At 44.5% G+C, this 23,984-nt stretch overlaps 5 protein-coding genes across 5 annotated transcripts; 4 read left to right on the top strand and 1 right to left on the bottom strand.

Annotated features, from left to right (window-relative positions):
* Nucleotides 1-792: 792 nt before the first annotated feature.
* Nucleotides 793-1,532, bottom strand: SERLADRAFT_405872 (uncharacterized protein; the record flags this gene model as incomplete). The annotated part of the gene is made up of 3 exons (XM_007314390.1): nt 793-1,287; nt 1,326-1,426; nt 1,487-1,532. 3 exons carry the CDS (start codon nt 1,530-1,532, stop codon nt 793-795), a joined length of 642 nt encoding a protein of 213 aa, XP_007314452.1.
* Nucleotides 1,533-10,624: 9,092 nt separating this feature from the next.
* On the top strand, nt 10,625-11,158 carry SERLADRAFT_434137 (uncharacterized protein; the record flags this gene model as incomplete). Its single annotated transcript, XM_007314389.1, has 1 exon — nt 10,625-11,158. One exon carries the CDS (start codon nt 10,625-10,627, stop codon nt 11,156-11,158), a length of 534 nt encoding a protein of 177 aa, XP_007314451.1.
* Nucleotides 11,159-13,608: 2,450 nt separating this feature from the next.
* SERLADRAFT_434135 (uncharacterized protein) lies at nt 13,609-14,891 on the top strand (the record flags this gene model as incomplete). Its single annotated transcript, XM_007314388.1, has 4 exons — nt 13,609-13,680; nt 13,803-14,408; nt 14,475-14,498; nt 14,556-14,891. 4 exons carry the CDS (start codon nt 13,609-13,611, stop codon nt 14,889-14,891), a joined length of 1,038 nt encoding a protein of 345 aa, XP_007314450.1.
* Nucleotides 14,892-18,311: 3,420 nt separating this feature from the next.
* On the top strand, nt 18,312-18,686 carry SERLADRAFT_434133 (uncharacterized protein; the record flags this gene model as incomplete). The annotated part of the gene is made up of 1 exon (XM_007314387.1): nt 18,312-18,686. The coding sequence occupies one exon, from the start codon at nt 18,312-18,314 to the stop codon at nt 18,684-18,686; it is 375 nt and encodes a 124-aa protein (XP_007314449.1).
* Nucleotides 18,687-18,770: 84 nt separating this feature from the next.
* Nucleotides 18,771-19,425, top strand: SERLADRAFT_434132 (uncharacterized protein; the record flags this gene model as incomplete). Its single annotated transcript, XM_007314386.1, has 2 exons — nt 18,771-19,216; nt 19,323-19,425. The coding sequence occupies 2 exons, from the start codon at nt 18,771-18,773 to the stop codon at nt 19,423-19,425; spliced, it is 549 nt and encodes a 182-aa protein (XP_007314448.1).
* Between the last annotated feature and the right edge of the window lie 4,559 nt (nt 19,426-23,984).

The raw sequence follows: 23,984 nt of genomic DNA, 5'->3' as shown, positions 1-23,984 counted from the left end.
TCACTTCTGCTAGAGCCTGGGAATACGCCACAGACTTTGGCGACCTCCACCAGTTTCTCCGAGACGAGATTGCCCATGCACAGAAGCAGTACCAGGGTCCCGCAGACGCTCGCCGTATGCTAGCCCTGGACTTCTAAGTTGGCGGGCAAGTGTACGTCCTAGCCAAGTACTTCCGCTCCACGTGCCCCTCCAAGAAACTCTCGGAGAAGTACCTGGGCCCCTATATAATCATAGCTCAGGCAGGTACTAGGTCCTTCACACTGAAACTCCCAGATAGTATGAAGGCCGTACACCCCATCTTCCACGTATCTCAGCTCAAACCCGCGACTCCAAACTCCATTCCCATCCGTGACCAGCCTCTGCCTCCCCCTCTCCTTGTGGACGGAGAGCCTGAGTACAAGATCTCTGAAATCCTTGACTCCAAGGCTGATCGCCGCAGGAAGCCCTGCTCACTACTCTATCTAGTCAGATGGTCTGGCTACGAAGGTACAAATGATGAGACCACATGAATACTGGCAATGGAACTCGGGAATGCCTCCAAACTAGTCTCTGATTTCTGCGCAATATACCCCGACAAGCCCGGTCCTTACTTGCAAGGGTAGTCCTCCGGGACTTACACTCACTCGGACTTGGACTTACACTTACTCGGGCTTTGTTCAAACGGACTTACTCACGTAGATTATCAATGATAGAACAGGAGAACTAAAATAAAAAAAAGAGAAAAGGGTAAAAAAAAATGTAGTACAATTCTAGCTACTGTACAGTAAATGACTAAGGAGAGGAGGGGAGTTTTTACTCCTCACCCTGCCCCTCCAACTCCAAAGCCTCTGGAACTCCCATTCCCACTTCTTCCTTTTCCTCCTCCTCCTCTTCTTCATCCTCCTGCTCCCCCCACCCATGCACGTTGAAGTGCTTCATCTCCTCAAAGCACCCTGAGCTCCTCTTCTCCCACCTCCAACTCCCCATTGGAGTCCGACCACACCAGATCCACCGGTTCTCCTCCCCCAGGTCAGCCAACAGCTGCCTGGTGGCCCTCTGCTCCTCCAACAATGCTCCCAGCAGACCCACTATCTGGGCCTGCCAACCCTCCTTCAACTTTTCCGCTACGGGCGCTGCTGTCTTCTTTCTCTTTGTTGGGCACTTTGCAACCTCCAACTCCTCCGACTCCACCGCCATCCTCTTCCCCTTGCTGGGACCCACAACCCCATTCCCGTCCTCCTTGCACCGGTGGTTGGCTGCCCTGAAATTGGCACAGGCACATGCCTGCCATACTAGCATTCCAGCCCCCTGGACACACAGGCAGAGCAGGGGCACCTGGACTGCACCTCCCCCACTACCACTGCCTCCATTTTCTCCTTCTCCTTCTCCGCCTTCTGCACCTCCTCTCTATCAACCTGCCATTTCTCCTCCTTGACTCTCTGGGCTTCTACTGCCCATCTTGCTTCCTCCTATGCCCTTTTTTGCTCAGCCTCCGCCATCTCCGCACGGAGTTGGGCCATTTTTGTGGTTGCGGTTCCGGAGGTGTTGGGCATGGTGGTGGAAAAGTGTGGGTGGCGGGAGGGGTTGTCAGGATTTTTTGAATGTGACTGTTCAACTGAAGGGATTCCGAGTTGAACCCCCGTGTTGTATATCCTTGTTCAAACTCAGCCAGACTTTGCACACCACTTGCTACTAGGAAATTTGTCCACCGGAAAAAATCCTACCCTAACCCCGCTTCAAAACAAAATACGTCCACTGAAGCCCTTTCCCCAAAGGCTATTTTTGGGTCTCAAGGGTTCAACCCTAAAAGGGGATACTGTCATATCCATACCGGAAGACAGACCTCTGGCATCTCCAAAGGAGTTGTTCTCCAAGCCTGAAACCCCCAAACCATTGGTATACTCGGGATTATGTTCCTCATGGTCTGCCGGTTGGCATAAGCTCCATTCCCACATGGTACTCTGGTTGTCCACTCCAATACTCCTGCACCGGACTTCTTGTCCACCATACATTCTCCTCACATGTTCTAGTATTCCTCGTGGACTCTGTAGTTAGACCTTATAATACACTCCTTGCACATACATTCTCCTCTTGCTAGATAATTGTCCGCATGTAATTCTGTACCTACATTACAAGTTACTCCTTACAAGCTTCTGCTCCCCCAATAGTATATAAGCTGTAACTCCTGTACTCTGTTCCTGCCATTCAAATATCAACTAGATTCCCTCGCTTTCTTACCAGTCCTTTTCTAAGTCCTTTTCAATCCTTCTCCAAAGGATCTTTACTCTGCTCCTTTTCATCCTCTACTTCTCCTCTGTCCACTTCCAACAAGCTAGGGACCCAGGTCCGTGGAAGGGTCTAGCACATGAGCTAAGCCAATTCCCCATCTCGTCCTCCATCCTCCACTACTCCACCCTTGTACTCCGCAGCTCTGTTACTCCAAAGAGGCCACAGTTCTGACAAGTTGGTCCTGAGCTCATAGGTTTTTCAATTTATCTCACAGTAGTACCATTGTTTTTTCCATTCTACCCATATATTCTCTGCTTTTATCAGCTACAAATGTACTACTACAGATATCATGTTGATGCTGCCTTGAATATAAATATGTAATACTTGCCCTTTCACATTTGTTACCTATACTGTAAACACTGGAAGACCACCACAGGAAATTAAGATTCACATAGGAAGGTTAGGTTCACCAAGTCCTTGGGAAATCATGGTTGCTATATGGCCTGCTTTTAGTGTATTGTGGTATCCTTAGTATTACCCATTGTGTTATCATGATGATCAGTGATCACAATTGCCATCATGGCTCCAACATGACTCTGAGTCATTGGCCTGGGGCGAGCTGGTACTTGGGCCTTAGGGCAGTACTAGGCACTGCCAGCCGTGACTCGGATGTATGACTTGCAATCACTCACTCAGGCTGTACATACCCAAATACCCACTGGAATCAATTCAGACATGATCCCAAACATTGGTGGATCATCATCCCTGTCCTGCTTGAGTGGCAGGTTATTCTCTCAACTCAACACTCTTAGCAATCACAAATGTAATTGTCCGAAGACAAGAACAAGAAAAAGTCTGGGTGGTGTATTGGAGAAAACCAAAGAGTTATGGGTATGGAGAAAGCAACAGTGAACTGGAGCCAGCTGTTCTCAGGTTGTTAGACACTTATTTTATTATCACAGACAATATGTGCAATGCTACATGGTGACTTAGTCTACTGCATGCACCAGCTGAAATGTCTCGCAACAATAACCCAGATGTAGAAGAGCAACTCAGAATGCCTGAAGTGGTAGATGATTATACTGTCTCCATTGCTGAATGTCAAACCCACAGACTCAACCGGCAACTACTGAAACAATTCAGAGATGATCTTCCCCAGCCATTACCAGCAGTCCCATCTTCTACAATTGATGCAACATATGGTCTTGAGAGACCTCATGCACCCGCTTTAAGTATGTTGTCTCATGCCCAATCTCTCCCGAGGATAGACCAGCCTCTTCCATAGTAAATTGTCTCCGCTCCCTCTTGTGCATGCCACGTAATATTTTTGGCTTATTCCAACAATATCACAGCAACAGGTTTCCCACTCACAACCCCAAGGAGAATATGACACCAGACAATTCTCCAGACTCCAATAACACTTAGCATTGCCTCAGTATTGACTTACCCACTCAGTCTTCCAACTCAAACTTTTTTATGCTTTATCCAAATTATGACACATTCTGTCTTGGAGAGTGGTATTGGGATGGAGCGCAAAAGTTGAAGGAATCATTTAAAGAGTTTTTAGACATGGTAAGCAACCCCAGCTTTTGCTCAGAGGAGATTTGTGAAGTCAACTGGAATCTTGTTGATTGGTGTCTGGCTGGTGATGATGTAAATGAATGGCTCAATAATGATGCTGGATGGACCAAAATACCTGTCAGGATATTGAGCCTTCTTTTTCCACTGTGGATTAACATATAATATCCAAAAAGATATAGGCAGACACCAACATTTTGTAGTAGTACAATCAGACATTTTCCAAGCAGTAGCTCGGAAATGAGGCAGATGACTGCTCACAATTTCAAGGATCTTCTACAGGTATTTGATTTTGTGACTCTGTGCAGGAAGTCTCTCATACAAACAGTGTGCTATTCCCGCATTTGCTGGCTTACTTCCCAAACCTCATGATAAATGTGTCTTACAGCTGTTGTTGATCCTTGCACATTGGCATGCCCTAGCAAAACTTTGTTTGCATACAGATGCAACTTTAGATATTCTTGACGGCCTTATTGTATCTTTAGGGAAAGCGCTGCGTAATTTCAAAGAGAAGACATGTAGTGCATTCAAAACACGAGAGCTCAAATGTGAAGCAGATGCTTGCATATGTTGTGCAGCGTGAAGTGCTCCTAGCCAGATCAACACAGAGGTATTTATTGTGTTTGATCTGACCTAGTGTTGAGCTGATCACAAATTATTAAGCCCCAGAAGGCGGCGAACAAAAAGCTGTGTCAAATTTGTAAGTACCATATTCAAATTGACTGCACCAAAAGCCAGTATCTCCTCACATCACAAAAGCAACACAGGACAACAATTAAAGACATTTTCACTGAATACTTACAAAATATACACTCTTGGTGATTATGTTGGGTGTATTAGAAGATATGGCACAACAGATTTGTACACAGCAGAACTAGTACACATTTTCATCCTCATTAAAATTTAGTACTGACTCAGACCAGGGAGATCTCGAACATCACACACCCAAGACTTGGTATCATTGCACAAGAGCAGCAGGAACATTGTATTCAATGTATACAAGAGCGGTTAGGCAGAGGCAAGCACCGGGCACGACAGGATTTGGACGCACACATCCTAGAGACACACCACCATATTATCTCAACAATAATACCTGTCTCATTTTGAAATGAACAACCTTTCAGAATTTTGTACCAAAGCTTAAACAGCATCTACTCCCTTGTATCAAGGAAAAACTTTGAAAAGAAATATCAGCACGCATTGATACCAGTAGAAAGCTTGCAACTCAAGAAAACGACCCAGACACAGACAAAATTTCATGTTTTCTCATCAAAAACAATCGCCAATATAGACAAAAAATCTTAGGTGTCAACTATACCATGTACAATGTGCAACAAACTCAAGATGTTATAAATCCTGGTACTGCTCACCAAAATATAATGGTACTCTCTACTCCCCCTCATGACTATACCTCTGGAGGTCAACAACACCATTACTGGTATGCACAAGTCCTTGGTATTTCTCATGCCAATGTTGCCTATGTTGGATCAGACATGGTGGATTATAACACTTGACGGATAGAGGTGTTGTGGGTGAGATGGTATAGAATAGTTGATACCAATGTAGCTGGTTGGGGTCCTCACACATTAGAATGTATCTTGTTTCTCCCCATTCACCATGAAGAAGCATTTGGCTTTGTGGACCTGAAGGACATTTTATGAAGCTGCCATATTATTCCATTGTTTGCTGATGGCAAAGTTCACAATAGCTATGACACTTTGTCATTGTGTTTATTCCCCTTATGCAGTTTCCAACCTGGTACTACTATCCACTGTCGATGATGAGAACTGTTGTTAGAAAACCACACACAAAACAAACTAACACACAATCCTCCCAGATTCCACGGAACTTGTTTATGGGTTTTGCCTCCTAGAACAGTGGGTGCTCTGGTTGTTTGTGGGGTGGTATGTATGATGATCCTTCAAAGTAAAACCCACAGATGTATGGGTGTGGGTTTTGAGGAGGAGGGATAGTTGAACTATAGAAAATAGGGGCTTTTTGAGACATAGGATGAGCATTACCTTGCTAATCTTAGCACAAGGTAGGTTTGAGAATAACAATAAAACAAGGTTCCCAGTGATAGCAGGTTCCTGATGCACAAACTGTAGTGCTCAGAAGGACTCTAATCAAAAGGGATGACAATCACTTTCAAAAGTGACGAGTGACGATGACAGCAGTTAACAGTAGTAACAGTGGGAAGTGTTGTGACCACACTGGATCACAAGTAGCAGAGTAGTGAACTTGAGATTTAGAGAAGAAGTCTGGATTGGATTTCTTGTTTTTTTATTTTTTTACAAGGTAGAATACAAGGGTTTATATCGTAAAAGAAAAGTAGGCTATGCACAGTATAGCTGTGCAAAAAGAATGAGAAAGAACATGAAGGAAGGAATGTACGCTGACGAATCCTGCGTAGGTAGTACAGGATAAGATTGTCAAAAAAAGGAAAAGAAAGGGATAGAACAATGAATGCTGTGAATAATGTCACAGGTTTGTACAGCCATAAAGTAAAGTCCGATAGCAAAAAGAGAGCAGGAAAATCATGATGTCATGGGAAAATGCAGTAAAAAAAAGGGCAAGGCAAAACACTATCAGTATCAACACAGTTCCTTTATTGTCAGTCAGGCATTCTAAAAAAAATATGTGTCCATAAAAATGATTCAAAAATCAAAAAATTGCACTGCAAATGAATGTTCTGCTGAAAAAAAAGAAACTGGAGCCACCAGTTCACCACTTAGTCCAAATCCGACGGTTCCATGGCCTTACCAATGGACTCATTGTGTTGGACCACCTGGACAAACAAGGGAGGAAGAGGAGTAGTTCCAATTTGGAACAAGTGAGTCCCAGGCAGCGTGTGGTAGGTATAGCTGTAGCAAAGACAATGGATAAAAGATAAGTGTACCCAAGTGAATGGGACAGCAATTAACATGGGCGATGCAAGGGGATGAACCTTCTCCAGCTCAAAAACTACCCACCCACGCTCCAACCAGGCGAGACGAGCGACTGACATTTTGATAGTATATGATGGCAGATCGACGTCATGAAGATGGACCTGTTGCCCTATTTGGACCGGCCACCGGGGCTTTGCTGATATCAGCAGTGGTACATGGTAGTCAACAGATTGGCAACGGAAGCGGATAGGAAGTGGTGACATCAGAAATGGTGGGGGAGCAAAGAAGATGAGGAGGAGGAGGCTGGAGGTGACAAAGAGGTGGATTAGAATGGGGATCCAGAAACAACCGTTGGGTGAGAATAAAAAGGAGAGGAAGGGGCCCATGGTGGGGCTAGGCAAAGGAAGGGGAGTAAGGGAAACGATTAAGGCAAGGGCGCAATGCAATGTGTAGCCAGTGGCGACGCAAAAATTTGCCAAAATGCCGAAACACGGAAAATACTGAATGGAAAGCAAAGGTGAGTGCGACCAGATTTCCCAATAGAGGTGGTGCTGATCAGCCACAAGATTGAAAAGGGCAATATTAATTACTATTCCACGTGGCACTGTGCCTGTGTGGCGCAAAGGCGAGTCTTTTTGAATATTCACTTTGTTATTGACACCTGTCCATGCTACCAATCAACTTTGGTGCATGACACCGCTAAATCCATCAAATCAATGAAGATATTCTCCTTATCCCTTGCTGTGACTGTTTTGGCACATTTGTGCAATGGAAACACCTTTTGTGTCATAGCAAATCCACATGTACAGCTTGCAAACAACTTCTTAAACTCAGTCACACTAATACCGGGCCTTGTCCATGAGTCCAGCTGTAGTAGAAGGTTGAGCTCAGTGGGTGGAGCTGTGGGAGGTCTGTGAGCGGGAAAGACAGGGGGGTCCATACATTCACGAGCTGTCAGAAATATTAGATGAGATTCAATTTACAACCCATTGAGCTTGCGTTGAAGTAAGTACTCACCGTGATTTTTCTTTTCAGCTAGAGGGTGCAAATGCTTCATTTTCTTCCTGTCATTCGACTCAGGCCTTTTAGATGTCTTAGATGGCCCAATCCCGTCCCCCAAGTTGTTATCATGATCCCAGGACTGTTCTATCTAGCATTTATTCAAATTCTGGTAAGCAATACATGAACTACTCACTGCTAGTATAGATGCTAGGCACAACATTTGCAGAACTAGTTGCCGCCACACTGCAAGGCCTTCTGGTGTTAGAACAAGCTCTAGGTGCATTGGTAGGCATGGTGCACTTGACAGTTGAACAGATGGTGATGGGGCAGGAGTGGAAGAAGTAGAGAAAAGCTATCAGGATTCAAATCTGTTCAATAGTGAGTGTTGTCCCACTTCTACTGATCAGTTGTATTTCAATGCTTGTGAGCTTTATAACATTATATGTATGTATATGCTCACAATTTCTTATATGGCTTGCCCCCATAAAGCAAAGTAAGGTAAATCAGGACCCGTAGTACTGTTTTACAGCATTTCCATTCCTGTCAAATTTGATCGCTCCATTGCTCCAACGTATTGGAGTATCTCCCTGACAAAATTGGAAGGCTATCACATAAGTCTGCAAATACCAGGAAATCCAAAATTTGCTCTATTTCTCTGTTTCCTGCCAATTTCAGCCCCCCCCCTGTATAGTCTTATGAGGTAATGCCTTTTTCTAATTTATATCTTTTATCGTTATAAGTTTACGCTAGAACTATTACAGTCACATATCCTTGCAATGTCAAACCACCCCAACTTTGTACAAGCACCAACACCACTATCAAAGGGATCGTACCTCAGCACGTTTTTACTCCAAATATACCACTCTAGAAGGCCTATTCAGTATTGATCTGTCTATGAACTGGGGCAAAAATTCAGTGGGTTTGCTCTGCACTAGCTACCATACACATAATTTGTGGTTTTTACAGCAGTTGGAAGCTCTGTGTCTAACTTGAAGTCCTCCACTGTCAGGCACTGCATCATGACTTGGCCTGAATTGAACATAACCACCAAGTCCATAACAATACACTAATATATCTTCATGAAACATTCAATCCAAGCAATATCAAGCACACTATGAAATTAACCCTTTTATGTTTTCCTAGGTATTAGTATGATGCCCTTAGCATCACTTATATTATTCTCTCAGATCCAACTCTGAAATTGAAGCTATATATCCTATATTTTATTCCTTACTACTACTACACACATCTACATATCCACTTCAAGTTACTGCCATGTCACCAGGCAAAAACGGTGATCTCTCTGAGCTTCATAATGCGGCTCAAACTCCACAAACAGGCTCCACAACAACTGGTCAATGCCTGTGAGAAAGTGCTCTAATTCTTGGTCCTAGAAAGAAACCGTAAGTTCTCACATCACTGGAATTCAGCCATTAAAGCTAATCTATGAACATGACAAACACCCTTTGCAGTTGTCATGCAGACCCGTTAGTTCAACATGAACAGCACTTTGGATGAACAATACATGCTCTTTGTAACATGCAAGCATTACTTATGAACGGGATTATTTGGCTTGGGGAACTTGCTCACCAAAATGAAGAAGACCTTACATTTGATTTGGTGGTTTTTTCCCCTCATCGGAAAACATGGAGGAAACTATGGCAGGTTTGTACTTTGCATCTGACCTCCAAAGGCTAGTCATATCCCGCTCAGCGTCACTCAGTACTTTGGATACACAAGACCTGCAGTACAGTCCCAGATCAGTCATCTCACCACTAGACAGCAGTAGCCGCAGTATAAGCTTACCAAGTACTCTAAGCAATCCTCCTAGCCCCCAGCAGCTTAACTGGTCAAGACTTGCAAGTCCCAGTCCACTCTCAGCCCTGTAAGGCCCCATTCAAAATATCATGACATCAAGGTCAATCAACAATCAAGTTGATCAAGTGGTGATTTCAGCTGACTCACCAAGTGATAGGTTTAATATTTGCCTTGGGGTGTTACTCAATTGGTCGTTAGGGACAATTTTCAAGACTTACCCATGGACTCAACATGAATATGGGACAAAGAGCTTAGGATACAAGTTTTGTGCTGTTGAAAGAGATGACCGTACATTCTGGATAAGGTCAAACAAGTGCACACAGCATATTGGTGGCAAAGAAGAGGCGTATATGGCTTGTCTGGAAGTACAGACAAGCAAGGCACGTCAAGATATAGAACAGTGTGCTTGTGCAGCCACACTACACACACCTTACAAGTTTTTCACGCACCATTAACTTTGTGACTTGCGTGATGCGTGCAATGAACAACTGAATACCTATCAAATAAAAGTAAGCCTTCTTTTTGCTAGTCTAGCAGCTACTAATCTGCAAATATTATAGGCTTTGAATTTCAATCAGAAACTTAGTACAATGGTTTGACATCCTAATGACTTCAAACATTTTCTCATTGGGCTTTCAGAAAAAAATGTTCCCCAACTACAGCAACTCATTGGTACGACACTGAGTTAAGGAGCAAGTGTTTGCTGTATAACAGTGAAAATTGAGCAATCAATGGAGAAACTGTATCAATCGAGGGGATTCACACAAGTTGACAATGATATTTCCTGCCTTATTCTTGCACTTGGTGGCTGCAAACTCTTATATACACTTAGCCAAGCCTTGGGCTTGCCATCTATTACCTCCACTCTAAGGTGGTTTGAATACTGGAAATTAGTTTCCAGCCTCACAAAAATCAAAGCATCCAAGGTCAACAGTAACATCAAAACATTCTTTGGAAAGCTCCCTCTTTGACCTCATCGTGGCCACAGTATCCAGATAGATGAGATTTCTATTAACAAAACTGCCTACTACGACAAAGAAAGAAACTCTATTGATGGTCTCTGTCAAGAACACAGCTCCCTTGTTGATCTTAAGATTATTGATATAGATTCTCTACTTCACATTTCCAACATGGTCACTTGCAAAGAGCCTCTTTGTCATTATGGCAAAGAAGCTACAGTTGCAGTAATTGCTGCATTTTTGCCAACAAATTATAATCCCCTCCCCGTCCTTGTGTCACCAACCTGCAAAAATGAGATGGCAGCGGAAGCTGTTTGTCTCATTCAAACTATCCTTGACTGTTTGAGCAGTCACCCAGATGGTGAAAATTGCTTTGGCCCCATCTGGTGTTTCTTGACTGATGGTGACTCAACGAGAAGACAGGCTTGTTATACACTGTTTATGTGTAAAGAGCTTACTTCAAACAACGTCAATGGCCTTTTTGAGGTTCTTTCCCGCCTGCCAGGACTCAACCTTTTCACCGGTAGCCACAATGTCACTATTGACAGTGATCCCAAACATCTCATCAAGCGTAAGTTGTCATTGTCTCATCTCAGACAGATACACCCTTCTAACCATGTTCCAGGACATGCAACACTGATTTGTTCACCCCAGGGAAACATCATAAACAATGTCACCATCAACTGCAAGATCCTCACGCTGTAACAACCAAGAGTTTGTTACTCTGGCTGGCACACAACTCAGACAAGCTATAGAGATAATGATGAGGGAGTGGTTACCCTTTAGGCTTCAACAAGTTAGTTGTGAGGAGGACTCGCTGAGGAGTCTCCTTGATCTATTGGGGTATATATACTATAACAGGTTTGTTTGTACATATATACTATACAGTTGATGAAGGCAGTGGCTGATGATGTCCGAGGGTGCAGCCCATGTGACCAGCTCAACTGCGTGAGAGACTTGTATCTTAAATAGAAAGAAAGTGTAACAACCAAGAGTTAGTTACTCTGGCGCACACAGGAACACACTATAAAGGTAGTGAAGAGGGAGTAGTTACCCCTTAAGCTGCAGAGAGTTTGTTGGTATACAACAGGAGGACTTGCTAAGGAGTCTCCTGGATCTATTGGGGTATATATACTAATACAGAGTGTTTGTACTTATGTACTGTACAGTTGATAAAGTCAGTGGCTGATGATGTCATGGGGCCTAGCCCGCATGACCACCTCCACTGTGTGAGAGAGTTGTATCTAAAATAAGAAGAAGGCAACATGGTGCGAGAAAGAGGAGTTTGAACAAAAGGGGAAGTGCCGCGTGGCACCATGTGTGAAAGCTAAAGTATACAAGGTTAAAGCGGAGAATGAAAATGAAGGAAAGGTTCAAAAATTGTGTTATCGTAACACTACCCCCTTCTAAGGCTCGACTTCTAGGTGAGACCAAATACCGGAGGTGGTAGTTAAATTTTTGGGCATAGGTTGAAAAAGGGAATTAAAAAGTTTTGAGTCCATGCCTCTAAGCTTCCTAGGAGCTGAGGGGTTCTTAGAATAAAATTTGCGAACAGCATTGCAGAAATTGTCCAGATGGGCTTCTGGTTCCCACATTCTGTCTTCATCTCCATAGCCCTTCCATATACTAGGAACTCTAATTTACCACGCTTCAAGCGTGCATCCACCACCCATTCAACTTTGAACTGTTCTTCACCTTCCTGGGTGACTACAACCGGTCCGGGCCGGTCTATACGCTGTCCCGGCAGCAGCCCTTTGTAGGGTTTCACACGGCTAATATTGACTGTGGGTACTACCCTCATTCGTTTTGGGAGTTCCAACTCCACCACATTGGGTTTGACTTCCTTAATCCGGTATGGGCCAATCCATTTTTCGGTCAGTTTTCTAGACTGCCGACCTTTTAACTTTAAGTGGTCGGTATCTAACCAGACCAGGTCACCGACCTTGTAGTCAGGGGCCTTAGAGCGTCTACACTCTGCCCTGTCTTTCATCTGCTCTGCAGTTTTAAATAGCGCCTTGCACATTTTGTCCAAGACAGACTTCATGTCTTTGGCCATGTTCCCAGCAGCCTCGTTCTTGCTTTTACCAGGTTCTACACCCATTCTGGGGAGATACGATCTAGTAACCTCGAATGGTGCCTTTCCTGTAGCCGACGACTGTTTGATATTGTAAGAGAACTGGGCTATCTTTAGCCACTTGGCCCAATCTGTCTGCCTGTCATTAATAAATATCCGGAGGTATTGCTTCAACTCCTGGTTGAGTCTCTCTGTTTGTCTGTTGGTCTGCGGATGGAACACTGTTGATAACTTAGGTTTGATGCCCAGCATCCGGCATAACTCTTTTGTAAATTTGCTAGCAAATTGTGGCCCTCTATCGGAGATAACCATTTCTGGTAACCCATGGATAGACCATACAAAATCTTTAAATAAATCTGCTGTACCAGCGACGGTAATGGTTTTATTGGTGGCTATGAATACCACTTCTTTGGAGAAGCAATCTACTACCACCATTACTGAATTATACCCATTTGACTCGGGCAGTTCCACTGTGAAAAAATCAACCAATATATCTTGCCAGGGACCAGCTGGTATCGGATTCCGCATAAGTTTACCGGCCGGCGGTTGGTGAGAATTGTTAGCCATGGCACATCTCAGACAGGATTTTACGTATTCCTGTACTTCTTTGACCATGCCAGGCCACATATAGTTTCTGGAGATCAACTCCATTGTTCGTTGCCACCCAGGGTGTGTTATGAACTGTGACTCATATGAACTTTATTGCTTCTTTGAGTAGCTACCTACCATTACTCGTTACTATTTCCCACACTTGTTACTCATTATAGTTTTTCACCCGTTGTCGTTTGTTCAACACAAACACCTACCCTAAAGTAGGACAGTATATATAGCCACTTGTATTGTAGTTAACATCTCCAATACGATTGTATGCTTCAACAGTGCAACTTGGTATTCATATTAAAACCCTTCAGCTACTTCAGAATACGTCTCAAACCCGTTGTCCATGGGCTTATCAGAAACCACTTCCATATCCAGAAACCCTTTTGTTACCAAGCTTGTACATCACAAAGTGTAACGGAATAATCGTATTCTACACCGTCATTCCCACACTTTCTAGCGAAGGGATGAAAAAGTCGACAAAATGTCGCAAGGAAGAAGACCCACTACCAGGGCACAGACCAGAGCAGAACCTACTCAGACGGCCACACCCCCAGTATTGTCAAGACAAGAAAGAACAGCAGCACCACCCCTTTTTTTCCCCAATCCGACATCACCAGACTTCATACCAGAGAACAAGCAAACACATTCATTGAAGCTAGAACACATTGGTTACAGTATTATGCAAGAAGTCACCCGCAGCTAATACCCAGAACCCAACACAATCCCCTGGTCGTGGAAGAAGTCATCTACAACAAACAAGACTTTGAAGAATTTGCCGCAGAAGGCCAACCAGTGCCACATCCCACACCTCAGATACTTCCCCCTGCACCCAACCCATCTCCCATTCCACCAACTAGCACCATGTCCAACGCCACAGCACCCAAACCCACCAAGTTTGGACAAATAGACGATTTCAATGGAATGCCCGACCAAGCCAACGGCTGGATGTTGTCAGCCAAAGCATACTTTGACGTAAACGACGCCATTTACAACTCCGACAAAAAGAAGGTCTTCAAAGCCCTCTCCCACATGAAGGAGGGAGCCGCCCTAGCATGGAAAGAGACCAAACTGACGGAATACACCAGATTGGGCAAATACCCGAAATGGGCAGACTTCGAAACCGACTTTAACGGAACATTCATTACAGCGGATGTAAAGGGAGCAGCCAGTGCGGCCCTTATGACAATGAAAATGGAAACAGGAGAAATGGCAGTAAAGTTTAACTCCCGTTTTATGGTAGAAGCGGGAAAAAGCGGCTTGAACAACGAAGGACTAATCATGGTATAAAAAAGCTCCATACGCCCATATCTCCTTTGGAACGTGCTCAATTCTGCCACCCAACCAAAGAACATTGCAGGATGGATGAGCACTGTTGCTGGCCTCGATGCCAACTGGACAAATTCAAACAGCATCAGCAAAGGGAAATAGGGAAAGAAAGGAGAAAAGAAGAGAGAAGAAAAAGGAGGAAGAAGCCAATCATCCTCGGCAAAATGTTTAACCAAAGATGAAGAAGACTCACTCAAAAGAGAAGGGCAATGCTTTATATGCAAAGAACAAGGACACATCTCGCGGTTTTGCCCGGATAAAAGGAAAGGAAAACAGCCGGAACAAAAAATTTGTACCGCCAAAGTCACAGGAAAAGAAGACACAGAGACTGTGGTAGAAGATGGAAAAGGAATTTCCCACATCCTCAAAATGTGGAGAGAACTTGGAGAAGCCGATCGCGCCTCTGCCATTGACAAATTAGAAAAAGACGGTTTTTGAAAGGACGACCCACCCCAATGTTGGTACCGTCCCAAATAGCCGTTGTAACCATAGCTACAATTAATTTGAACTCCCTACAAATTGACATCACATTACAACAAAAAACCATTGGAACCAAAGCGCTCATTGACTCAGGAGCAACCGATGACTTTATGGACGCAAAGTTTGCCATCAAACATCGCCTACCCCTTAACAAATTAGAAGTACCCATCACATGCAAAAAATGTAGATGGAACTGTCAGCAACGGAGGCAAGATCACCCATTACACGTATCAGCGGGTAGAAGCAGGAGGAAGGAACACTATGTGCAAATTCCTTATCACCGGCTTAGGAGGAGAAGATATTCTCCTTGGATACCCATGGCTTCACAAGGTAAACCCCACTATAGACTGGACATCCAAAAGTGTAGACACCCAACACGCCATTCGCACAATCCGACATCACTCCAACTAATCCATGATTTGCACCACCACAACAGATCAGCCAGAACTATTGATCAATTACGTACACAAAACACGGATCTTTGTGAAAACTAACACCGCAATGGAACTAGCCATCCAGCACAATGTTGGGAAACAGATAACGGAACTACCCAAAACCTACAAAGAATTTGCAATGGTCTTTGGCAAGAAGGATCTACGATCACGCCATAAACCTAAAACCAGAATTTAAACCAAAAGATTGTAAAATCTACCCTTTATCACCCAAGGAAAACATGGCACTCGAAGAATTCCTTGACGATAACCTTTGAAAAGGATATATCTGACCAAATAAATCCCCGATGGCTTCCCCTTTCTTTTATATAGACAAAAAGGACGGTTCTCTATGACCATGCCAGGACTATCGACAACTAAATGAACAAACCATCTGAGATCCTTATCCACTACCCATGATCCCCGACCTCATAGACAAACTCCGTGGAACATCACATTTCTCAAAATTGGATCTACGATGGGGATATAACAATGTCCAGATAAAAGAAGGAGACGAATGGAAGGCAGCATTTAAAACTAGGAAAGGACTCTGCGAACCCACGGTAATGTTCTTCGGCATGTGCAACTCCCCGGCCACCTTCCAACGCATGATGAATGACCTCTTTGCGGACATGATAGACAAAGGGTGGCTTATCATATATATAGACGATATGCTCATATTCAGCAAGGATCCTGAAGAACACATTCTATGGACGAAAAGAGTGTTACAACGCCTACAGGAAAATGACTTATATTTGAAACTGGAAAAATGCACCTTTGATGTGGCCGAAATAGAATATCTCGGCATGATTGTTCGCCACAACCAGGTACAAATGGATCCAGTAAAACTAGCCAGAATCCAAAACTAGCCTACCCCAACCAACACACACGAAGTACGGAAGTTCCTTGGATTTGGCAACTTCTACTGAAAGTTCATTGGCCACTACTTGGAACTTGCAAAACCGCTCAATGCCCTACTCGAAAAAGGAAAAATTTGGAGCTGGACAATGGCCGAAGAAAATGCATTTGCGCTGCTGAAACACCGCTTTAGCAAATCACCGGTGACGCAGATACCCGATCCTAACAAACCATCACAAATTGCGGCGGACACGTCCAAACATGCAACCGGAGCGGTGTTAAACCAACCAGATGACAACAGAGTATGGCATCCGTGTGCCTTCTTCTCCAAAACACTATCCCCAGCGGAGAAGAACTACCAGATATACAACAAGGAACTACTGGCCGTCATCAGAGCATTGGAAGAATGGAAACACTATCTCCAAGGCAGCACACACACGATAGAGATATTGACGGATCACAAAAATTTCACATACTGGCAAGAAGCCAGAAAATTGACACCACAACAAAGACGCTGGCAACTTCTTCTCTCACAGTACAACTATACTCTGAAACACGTACCAGGGACACAAATGACAATTCCAGACAATCTATCCAGGAGACTGGACCTATACATGGAAGATGACGAACAAGACACGCCACTGCTCCCAAAAACTGTCTTTGCCGCTGTAGCGACCACAGACCATTTCTCACATGCATAAAGGACAGTTTACATGATGGAACCAAATTGCCAATACACTCAGACCCCACAGATTGGACCATCAAAAACAATGACGTCTACTACAAAGGTCGCCGGTATATTCCCACAGGAATAGAAAGAAAAGCATGCATTCAACGACAACACGATACACTCACAGCCGGACATCCTGGACAACTGAAAACAACCCAATTAGTAACACGATATTACTATTGGCCAGGTATGACGCAAATGATCAAAGAATATGTTGCAGGGTGTGCCACATGCCAACAGAGTAAGGCGATTACAAACCCGATCAAAGTACCCATTCAACCAATTATAGGCCCCAAAACGACTGAACCATTCAAAAACCTGTCCATCGACTTCATCACAGATCTTCCAGAAAGCAACGGATATGACAGTCTCATGGTTGTGGTGGACCACAGCCTTACGAAGGGGGTAATACTATCACCATGCAGGAAAACTATTGACACATTAGGAACGGCTAAATTATTTCACCAACACGTGTTTGGAAGATTCAGATTACATGATAAACTCATATCCGATAGAGGACCACAATTTGCATCAGAGGTAGCCAAGGAACTAGCCAGATTACTCAAAACCAGAATTAATCTATTAACGGCATATCACCCTCAATCTGATGGAGAAACCGAAAGGGTAAACCAAGAGATAGAAACGTACTTGCGGATCTTCTGCAATAATTTACCACACTCTTGGATGGAATATCTCACAACAGCCAAATTCTGCCACAACCACAGACCCCACTCTGCACGGAACGAATCCCCATTCTATCTAATGATGGGATACCACCCCAGAGATCTCCCCTCGACACCAATGACGACCAACATACCAGTTGTAAGCAAAAGACTATCTAGCCTGCTAGAAGCAAGGACCATAGCCTTACAAGCACACGGACTAGCAAGGGCACACATGCAAAAATACTCGCAGCATTGGTTACCTACGTTCACAACCGGACAAAAGGTTTGGCTAGAAGCAACGAACCTAAAGAAGAAAGGAACACCCTACCGAAAGTTCAATTGGAAACGAGAAGGCCCCTTTGTCATCCTTGAAAAAATATTGCCGGTTAACTACCAACTAAAACTTCCAGACGCGTGGAAAATCCATCCTGTATTCCACGCAACCCTTCTAACCCCGTACAAACAAACCAAAGTCCACGGAGAAAATTACATAAGACCACCGGCGGAGATAATCAACGATCAAGAGGAATACAAAGTAGAAGGACTACCCGTCGGCCAAAAATTCCTGGGAAGAAGAAGCAAACCTACAGAATGCCTCCAAGACCTTGACGGAGTATAAGAAAAGGCACAAATTGTAAAAGCAGCCCTAATAATGAACTCCCTCCTACACTTCTACATCCTTACCCAAGACAAGATGTCTCAAACCACCCCTGTTGACCAACAACCCCCTCAGTTTCCTCCTTATCTCACCGAACCACCAGTAGTCACTGAAGCCCAATGGGCACACCGACTAGCCCTTACTCACAAACAGACCGACATTGTAGATGCCACCAAACTGATGTCAGATAGGCACGCATACTTTTATCTATTCCTTCAGTCTAACATCGAGTGCCCTTACGCTACCTACCCTCTGGACATGTTCCATCGCTGGCAACAATCATTCCTAATTGCTGATGAACTACACGCAGTCACCGTCTCACTGGCTTCATTAGTAGATGAGCTTACACGGGACAACAATTCCGCATTGAGTATTGGAGCGACTTTGCTCATGGAACACTTGCAGATATAATCCCTGGAACGACGCTTGAGGAAGAACTGCGAGAATGGAGAGAAAGAAGTGGTTGAGGCTTTCCTACAATTAGGGGGCCAAAAGATGTGCACAGACGCGAGGAACCTTCTCGCCCAACAAGGATACCTCATCTCCCCTCCCCCAGATTTGTTATCCCTACCAGGTCTCATGGGACACGCATTTCCAGGACGTCACCCCCCTCACTCTCCACCACCACCTCCACCAGCATCTCGCCCATCATTGCCAGATCTTGTTCTACCCGTGCCCGCTCCACTATCCCCAATACATTCCTCTACAACCGGCTCAATAGCCCCTGTTCCCAACGTAGTCAATGCATTGCAGGACACATTGATTCCTACGCGACCAACGACACTCCTTCCCCAACTTCCCCAACCGCGTTGCCCCCGCCGCCTATGCCGACAGCGCCCCGAGCCGGTACTCCTTATTCCTTTGGGCCGCACTCCCCGAGTACCACACACAGGCCAGGGGAAGACCCTGATATCAACCAGCGACAAATCTCCGGATGGAAGGTCATTGAGGAGCAATGAAGGGGACACTTCGTCCACCGGGAGTAAAGGCAAAAAGCCCTCGCCCATATCAGACTATTCCAATTCCACTCATTCACAATCCTCTTAGGAACGAAGACGCCGCCCTCGTGTTCAACGTTGTTATGCATGTCAAGGATATGGCCATTGCGCTATCTATTGTCGTTACCATACTTGCTCTACGTGCGGGTTAGATGCCCCAGGGCACCGAGCTAATGAATGTAACCAACAACGCAACGACCCCTTTTCCCCGGATAGTTGGGGATTGGATGACATACATAACGACCTGGACGACGACGCACGGTACAACGTAGACGGAGAATTAGGAGACTTCGGAGCAGTCTGAACATAAAACGGGGGTAAAGTTATGAACTGTGACTCATACAAACTTTATTTCTTCTTTGAGTAGCTACCTACCACTACTCGTTACTATTTCCCACACTTGTTACTCATTATAGTTTTTCACCCGTTGTCGTTTGTTCAACACAAACACCTACCCTAAAGTAGGACAGTATATATAGCCACTTGTATTGTAGTTAACATCTCCAATACGATTGTATGCTTCAACAGTGCAACTTGGTATTCATATTAAAACCCTTCAGCTACTTCAGAATACGTCTCAAACCCGTTGTCCACGGGCTTATCAGAAACCACTTCCATATCCAGAAACCCTTTTGTTACCAAGCTTGTACATCACAAAGCGTAACAGGGTGCCCAGCCACTGGAGTGTCATGATGTCTATCTATTGCCTTGATCCTTGCGGACTCAGGCACATAGATTTTGTCTTTAAAATGGAAGAGCCTGTCTTCCCATAAATAGTTTTCATTGCCATCAAGGTGCACCTTCTCTTCTGAGGAGATGTCTTTCTTGAAGACTTCCAGAAGATCAGAATCCTGCCCAATTCTAACATTGGCAACCCTTGATTGGTCTATCAGGGTAACACCTTTGTTGTTATCTTCGATGCTGTTGGCATGATTCTCTCTTCTGGAGAAAGTGTCCGCTTTCCCCATAGAGCTTCCAGGCTTATGAATTAATTTATAATTAAACCTTGACAATTACACCGCATAGCGGGCCTGTCTTCGGTTCAAGTCTCGGGCCGTCATAAAATACTCCAGATTTTTATGATCGGTCCAAATTTCAAATTGGTGTCTAGCACCTTCTAAGTAGTGCCGCCAGTGCTCTAAGGCTCTAATGATGGCTAGCATCTCCTTGTTGTAAATTTGATAGTTGCGCTCTGTAGGCGACAAACTATGTGATAAATAGGCACAAGGCCTCAAAAGATCGTCAGGGCATATAATTGACAAAACAGCCCCAGTAGCAAAATCAGAAGAGTTGGTTTCTAGCCGGAACTCTTTGTTTAATTCTGGAAATGGTAATATGGGCACTATTGTAAACACCTGCTTAAGCTTATCAAAAGCTTCTTGTTCCTTGGCGCCCCAGTGCCAAACAATGTCCTTTTTAGTGAGATCGTTCAACGGTCTCGTAATTTTTGCAAAGTTTTCAATAAACCTTTGGTAGAAATTTCCCAAGCCAAGGAAGGCCCTAACTCCTTTGACGCAAGTAGGTTCTGGCCAGTCCAATATAGCTTGAACTTTCTCAGGGTCCATCCTGATTCCATTCTGGCCTATGACAATACCAAGGAAGTCTACTTCCTTCACTTTAAAATTATATTTTTCGGGTTTGATGAATAGGTCCCGTTCCTGTAAGCATCAAAGGACTTCTTGCATGATCCTGTCATGCTCAGCCTCATTGTCTGACTTCATGAATATTAACAAATTGTCAATGTAAATGACGACACAGTTTTCCATATCCGCAAAAATCTCATTCATCATGCTCTGGAAGGTTGCCGGTGAATTGGTCAACCCAAACAACATAACAAGGGGTTCAAAGGATCCTTGGTGGCACGTGAACACGGCCTTCCAAGCATCTTCTTCTTTGATTTGTACATTATTGTACCCCCATCTGAGATCCATCTTTGTCAAGATCTTGGCACCAGCCAATTTGTCTACTAGCTGACTGATCAAAGGCAGCCGATACACATTTTTAACCGTGTGCTCATTCACGTAATGATAGTCCATGATCATACACTTCTTACCATCCTTTTTAGGAATGAAAAACACCGGGGACGTCATAGGGCTTTTGGAAGGTCTGATGTAACCCTTCCTAAGCTGTTCGTCTATGAAACTTGATACCTCATCTCTTTCTGGAGCAGAGAGTGGTATCATATGTCCTTTTCTCGGTTTAAAGGTGTCCTTCAAATCTATAGCATGGTCCCAAGGCTTAGCCTCTGGGAAGTGTTCTGATTTATGTTTAGAAAAGACTTTCCAGAAGTCATGGTACTCGGGAGGTACCAGCCTCTTAATCTCTTCTTCGGGTTTTACCTCATCATCGTCATTGTTGATCTTTTCTAAAGATCTGAGCTCATAAACATGACCAGCGTCTATCTTCTCAAGACGCTCATTGTGATGGACATGATTTGGTTTACCCAAGTTCACACACTCCTGAGGGCAATGTGACAATGTGACAACCCCTGTCTGCCAGTCGATCTCAGGATTGTGTTTAAATAGCAAGGTCCAGCCCAAGATTAAATTAGTCTTCCCTAGTTGGGTAGCTTCGGCGGTGACTCGTTCTCTGTGTCCTTGGTATTCGACAACAGAAGAACATTTGTGTGTGATGCAGCCACCCGCGTTAAGCGTACCGTCAATGTTATAGACGGGAATAGATACATCTAATTTTACAAGGGGGAGTCCAATTTGCTCCGCCCAGGCCTGATCTATGAAGATTCCGTTAGCGCCTGAATCAAGCAGTGCGCTGGTTGGGTGTACAATGCCCCGGGCAAAGTTTTCCACACCAACATCTAAACAGATCTCTTTTTGGAATAAATACGTGCGCATCAACACACACCTTGGGATTTCTGGAAAGGGTGGCTCCAGTGAAGAAGAAGAGGTATCGAAAGTTACATGTTTTTCTATCTTATTTTTACCAGAATCAAGCACCCTATTGTTTGTCTCGCCGGGGCCACGCTCCAAGGGAGACGCTGGTGCAGCGGTAGTATCATAAATATTACAGTCACAATGCTTTATACAGGTACAAGTTTTAGATAACAAATTTAGAGATTTATTTACAAATTGGGGAGCCATCCCCGTCTTTCCTTTATTGCTTGTGCAACACCCTGGAGCAGGGGCCACTTTGTTGTGGTTTACTTCATTGTTCATAGGAGCAAAGGCACCCAAGTGACCTAAGCTCCGAACCCTTTTCCCTGAGCCTTCATTTCAGCAGCCTGCTGATCGTAGAAGAAGGCCCGGATTTTGTCGTACAAGCAACCGGCCAGAGTCTGGAGCCGATCGTCCGGTTTTTCGGATTCTAATTGGCGCGCCTGGCACCCTTGGTTATTTTTTTGTTGGGCGGCCTGTGCTCCGTTTCTGCAATCTTGGGACATGTGTCCCTCTTGGCCACAGTTGTAACAGTTGCCCTTGAATCTGCACATCTGTCCGCCTTGGACCGCGCCAATATCCATAGGAGCACCCTGTCCTGGCTGCAGCCCAAATGGCTTGAACCCGTAAGAGTGATTATGATGGTTTGATGACCCAGGGCGCCTCTGGGATTGGTTGTTTTTGGTGGTCTCGCCACCTTGGTGCATTTTGTAGAGCTCTATAGCCCTATCTATTTTCCAAACCTCCTCTGCTGCTTCAGAGAGATTCTCATTTCTCATATCCTGCAGATAAAGCTGTTCTGCAATGTGGGGGTTCACATTGCGTTCCAGCAGCTCCACTGCATGTTCATTACCAAGACCCCCTTGGATGGAGAGGGCCAGGAACTGGGTTACGAAATCATCCGTCCTCATGTTGCCTTGTTTGAAGGAATGGATTTGCTGACGCGCCCAGTTGCGCTCAGCTTGCGGCTTGAAATATTTTTTAATCTCTACTTTGAGATTGTCCCAGGTGGGCCACACTCCCGCGGTGTAGCACTCCTGAAGTCTTACTTGGGTGTATTGACCCGCCACAGGTCCTTTTAGTCGAGATAGCACCGCAGTGGCTACCTCAAAGTCATCAGCAAATGCATCCCAGTTTGCCTTAACCCAAATCTGGAGTTTGATCCACCATTCAGCAAATTGTGCTCTGTCTCCTTCGAAGGCGCCAGGGTCAGCAACAACTTTGACTTTCTTATTGAACTTTTTCTCTACCGAGGGGGTTGCTGCAGGGGGGTTTGCCTGTAGCTCGGCGAATTGCATAGTTAACGCCTGAATCTGCGCATGCATGTTGTGCAGCAGACTGTTGATATCCGGTTGCGATGACATGTTAACTTGTTCTCTTTGGTAATGTAAAAAAAAGGTAACTGGGGGTCCCTGCTGTTAGTTTTGGTGATTCTGCACCTTTGTGCTACCTATATATTTTCATTCCTTTCTCTATCTATTCTTCTATCATTCACTATTGATTGTGTTCTCTATTATTTCGCCTTTGTGGCTGCTTTGTTTACCTTTGTTTACAAAACTTCGGACAGTACTGCAGAGTCCAATGCTTCCTATTCTCTAGTTACTCACATTGGACTCTAGGTACTGTATACCTGTCATACTCTCTAATAATACAGTTACTCACATTGGACTCTAGTTCTAGTCCCTGATTGCTCTCAGCAAGTGGCTAGACACTTCCTTCAAGCTTTGTTCTTAATACCCGCTTGCTATCTGCGGATCAACCTCTTCCCAGCTGAGTATCGGATCTCAATCTCCGACTACCCACACTATAGTAATTGAAAT

Source organism: Serpula lacrymans (assembly GCF_000218685.1).
Source record: "Serpula lacrymans var. lacrymans S7.9 unplaced genomic scaffold SERLAscaffold_3, whole genome shotgun sequence".
NCBI lineage: Eukaryota > Fungi > Basidiomycota > Agaricomycetes > Boletales > Serpulaceae > Serpula > Serpula lacrymans.
This window is presented reverse-complemented; position numbering and strand designations above follow the sequence as displayed.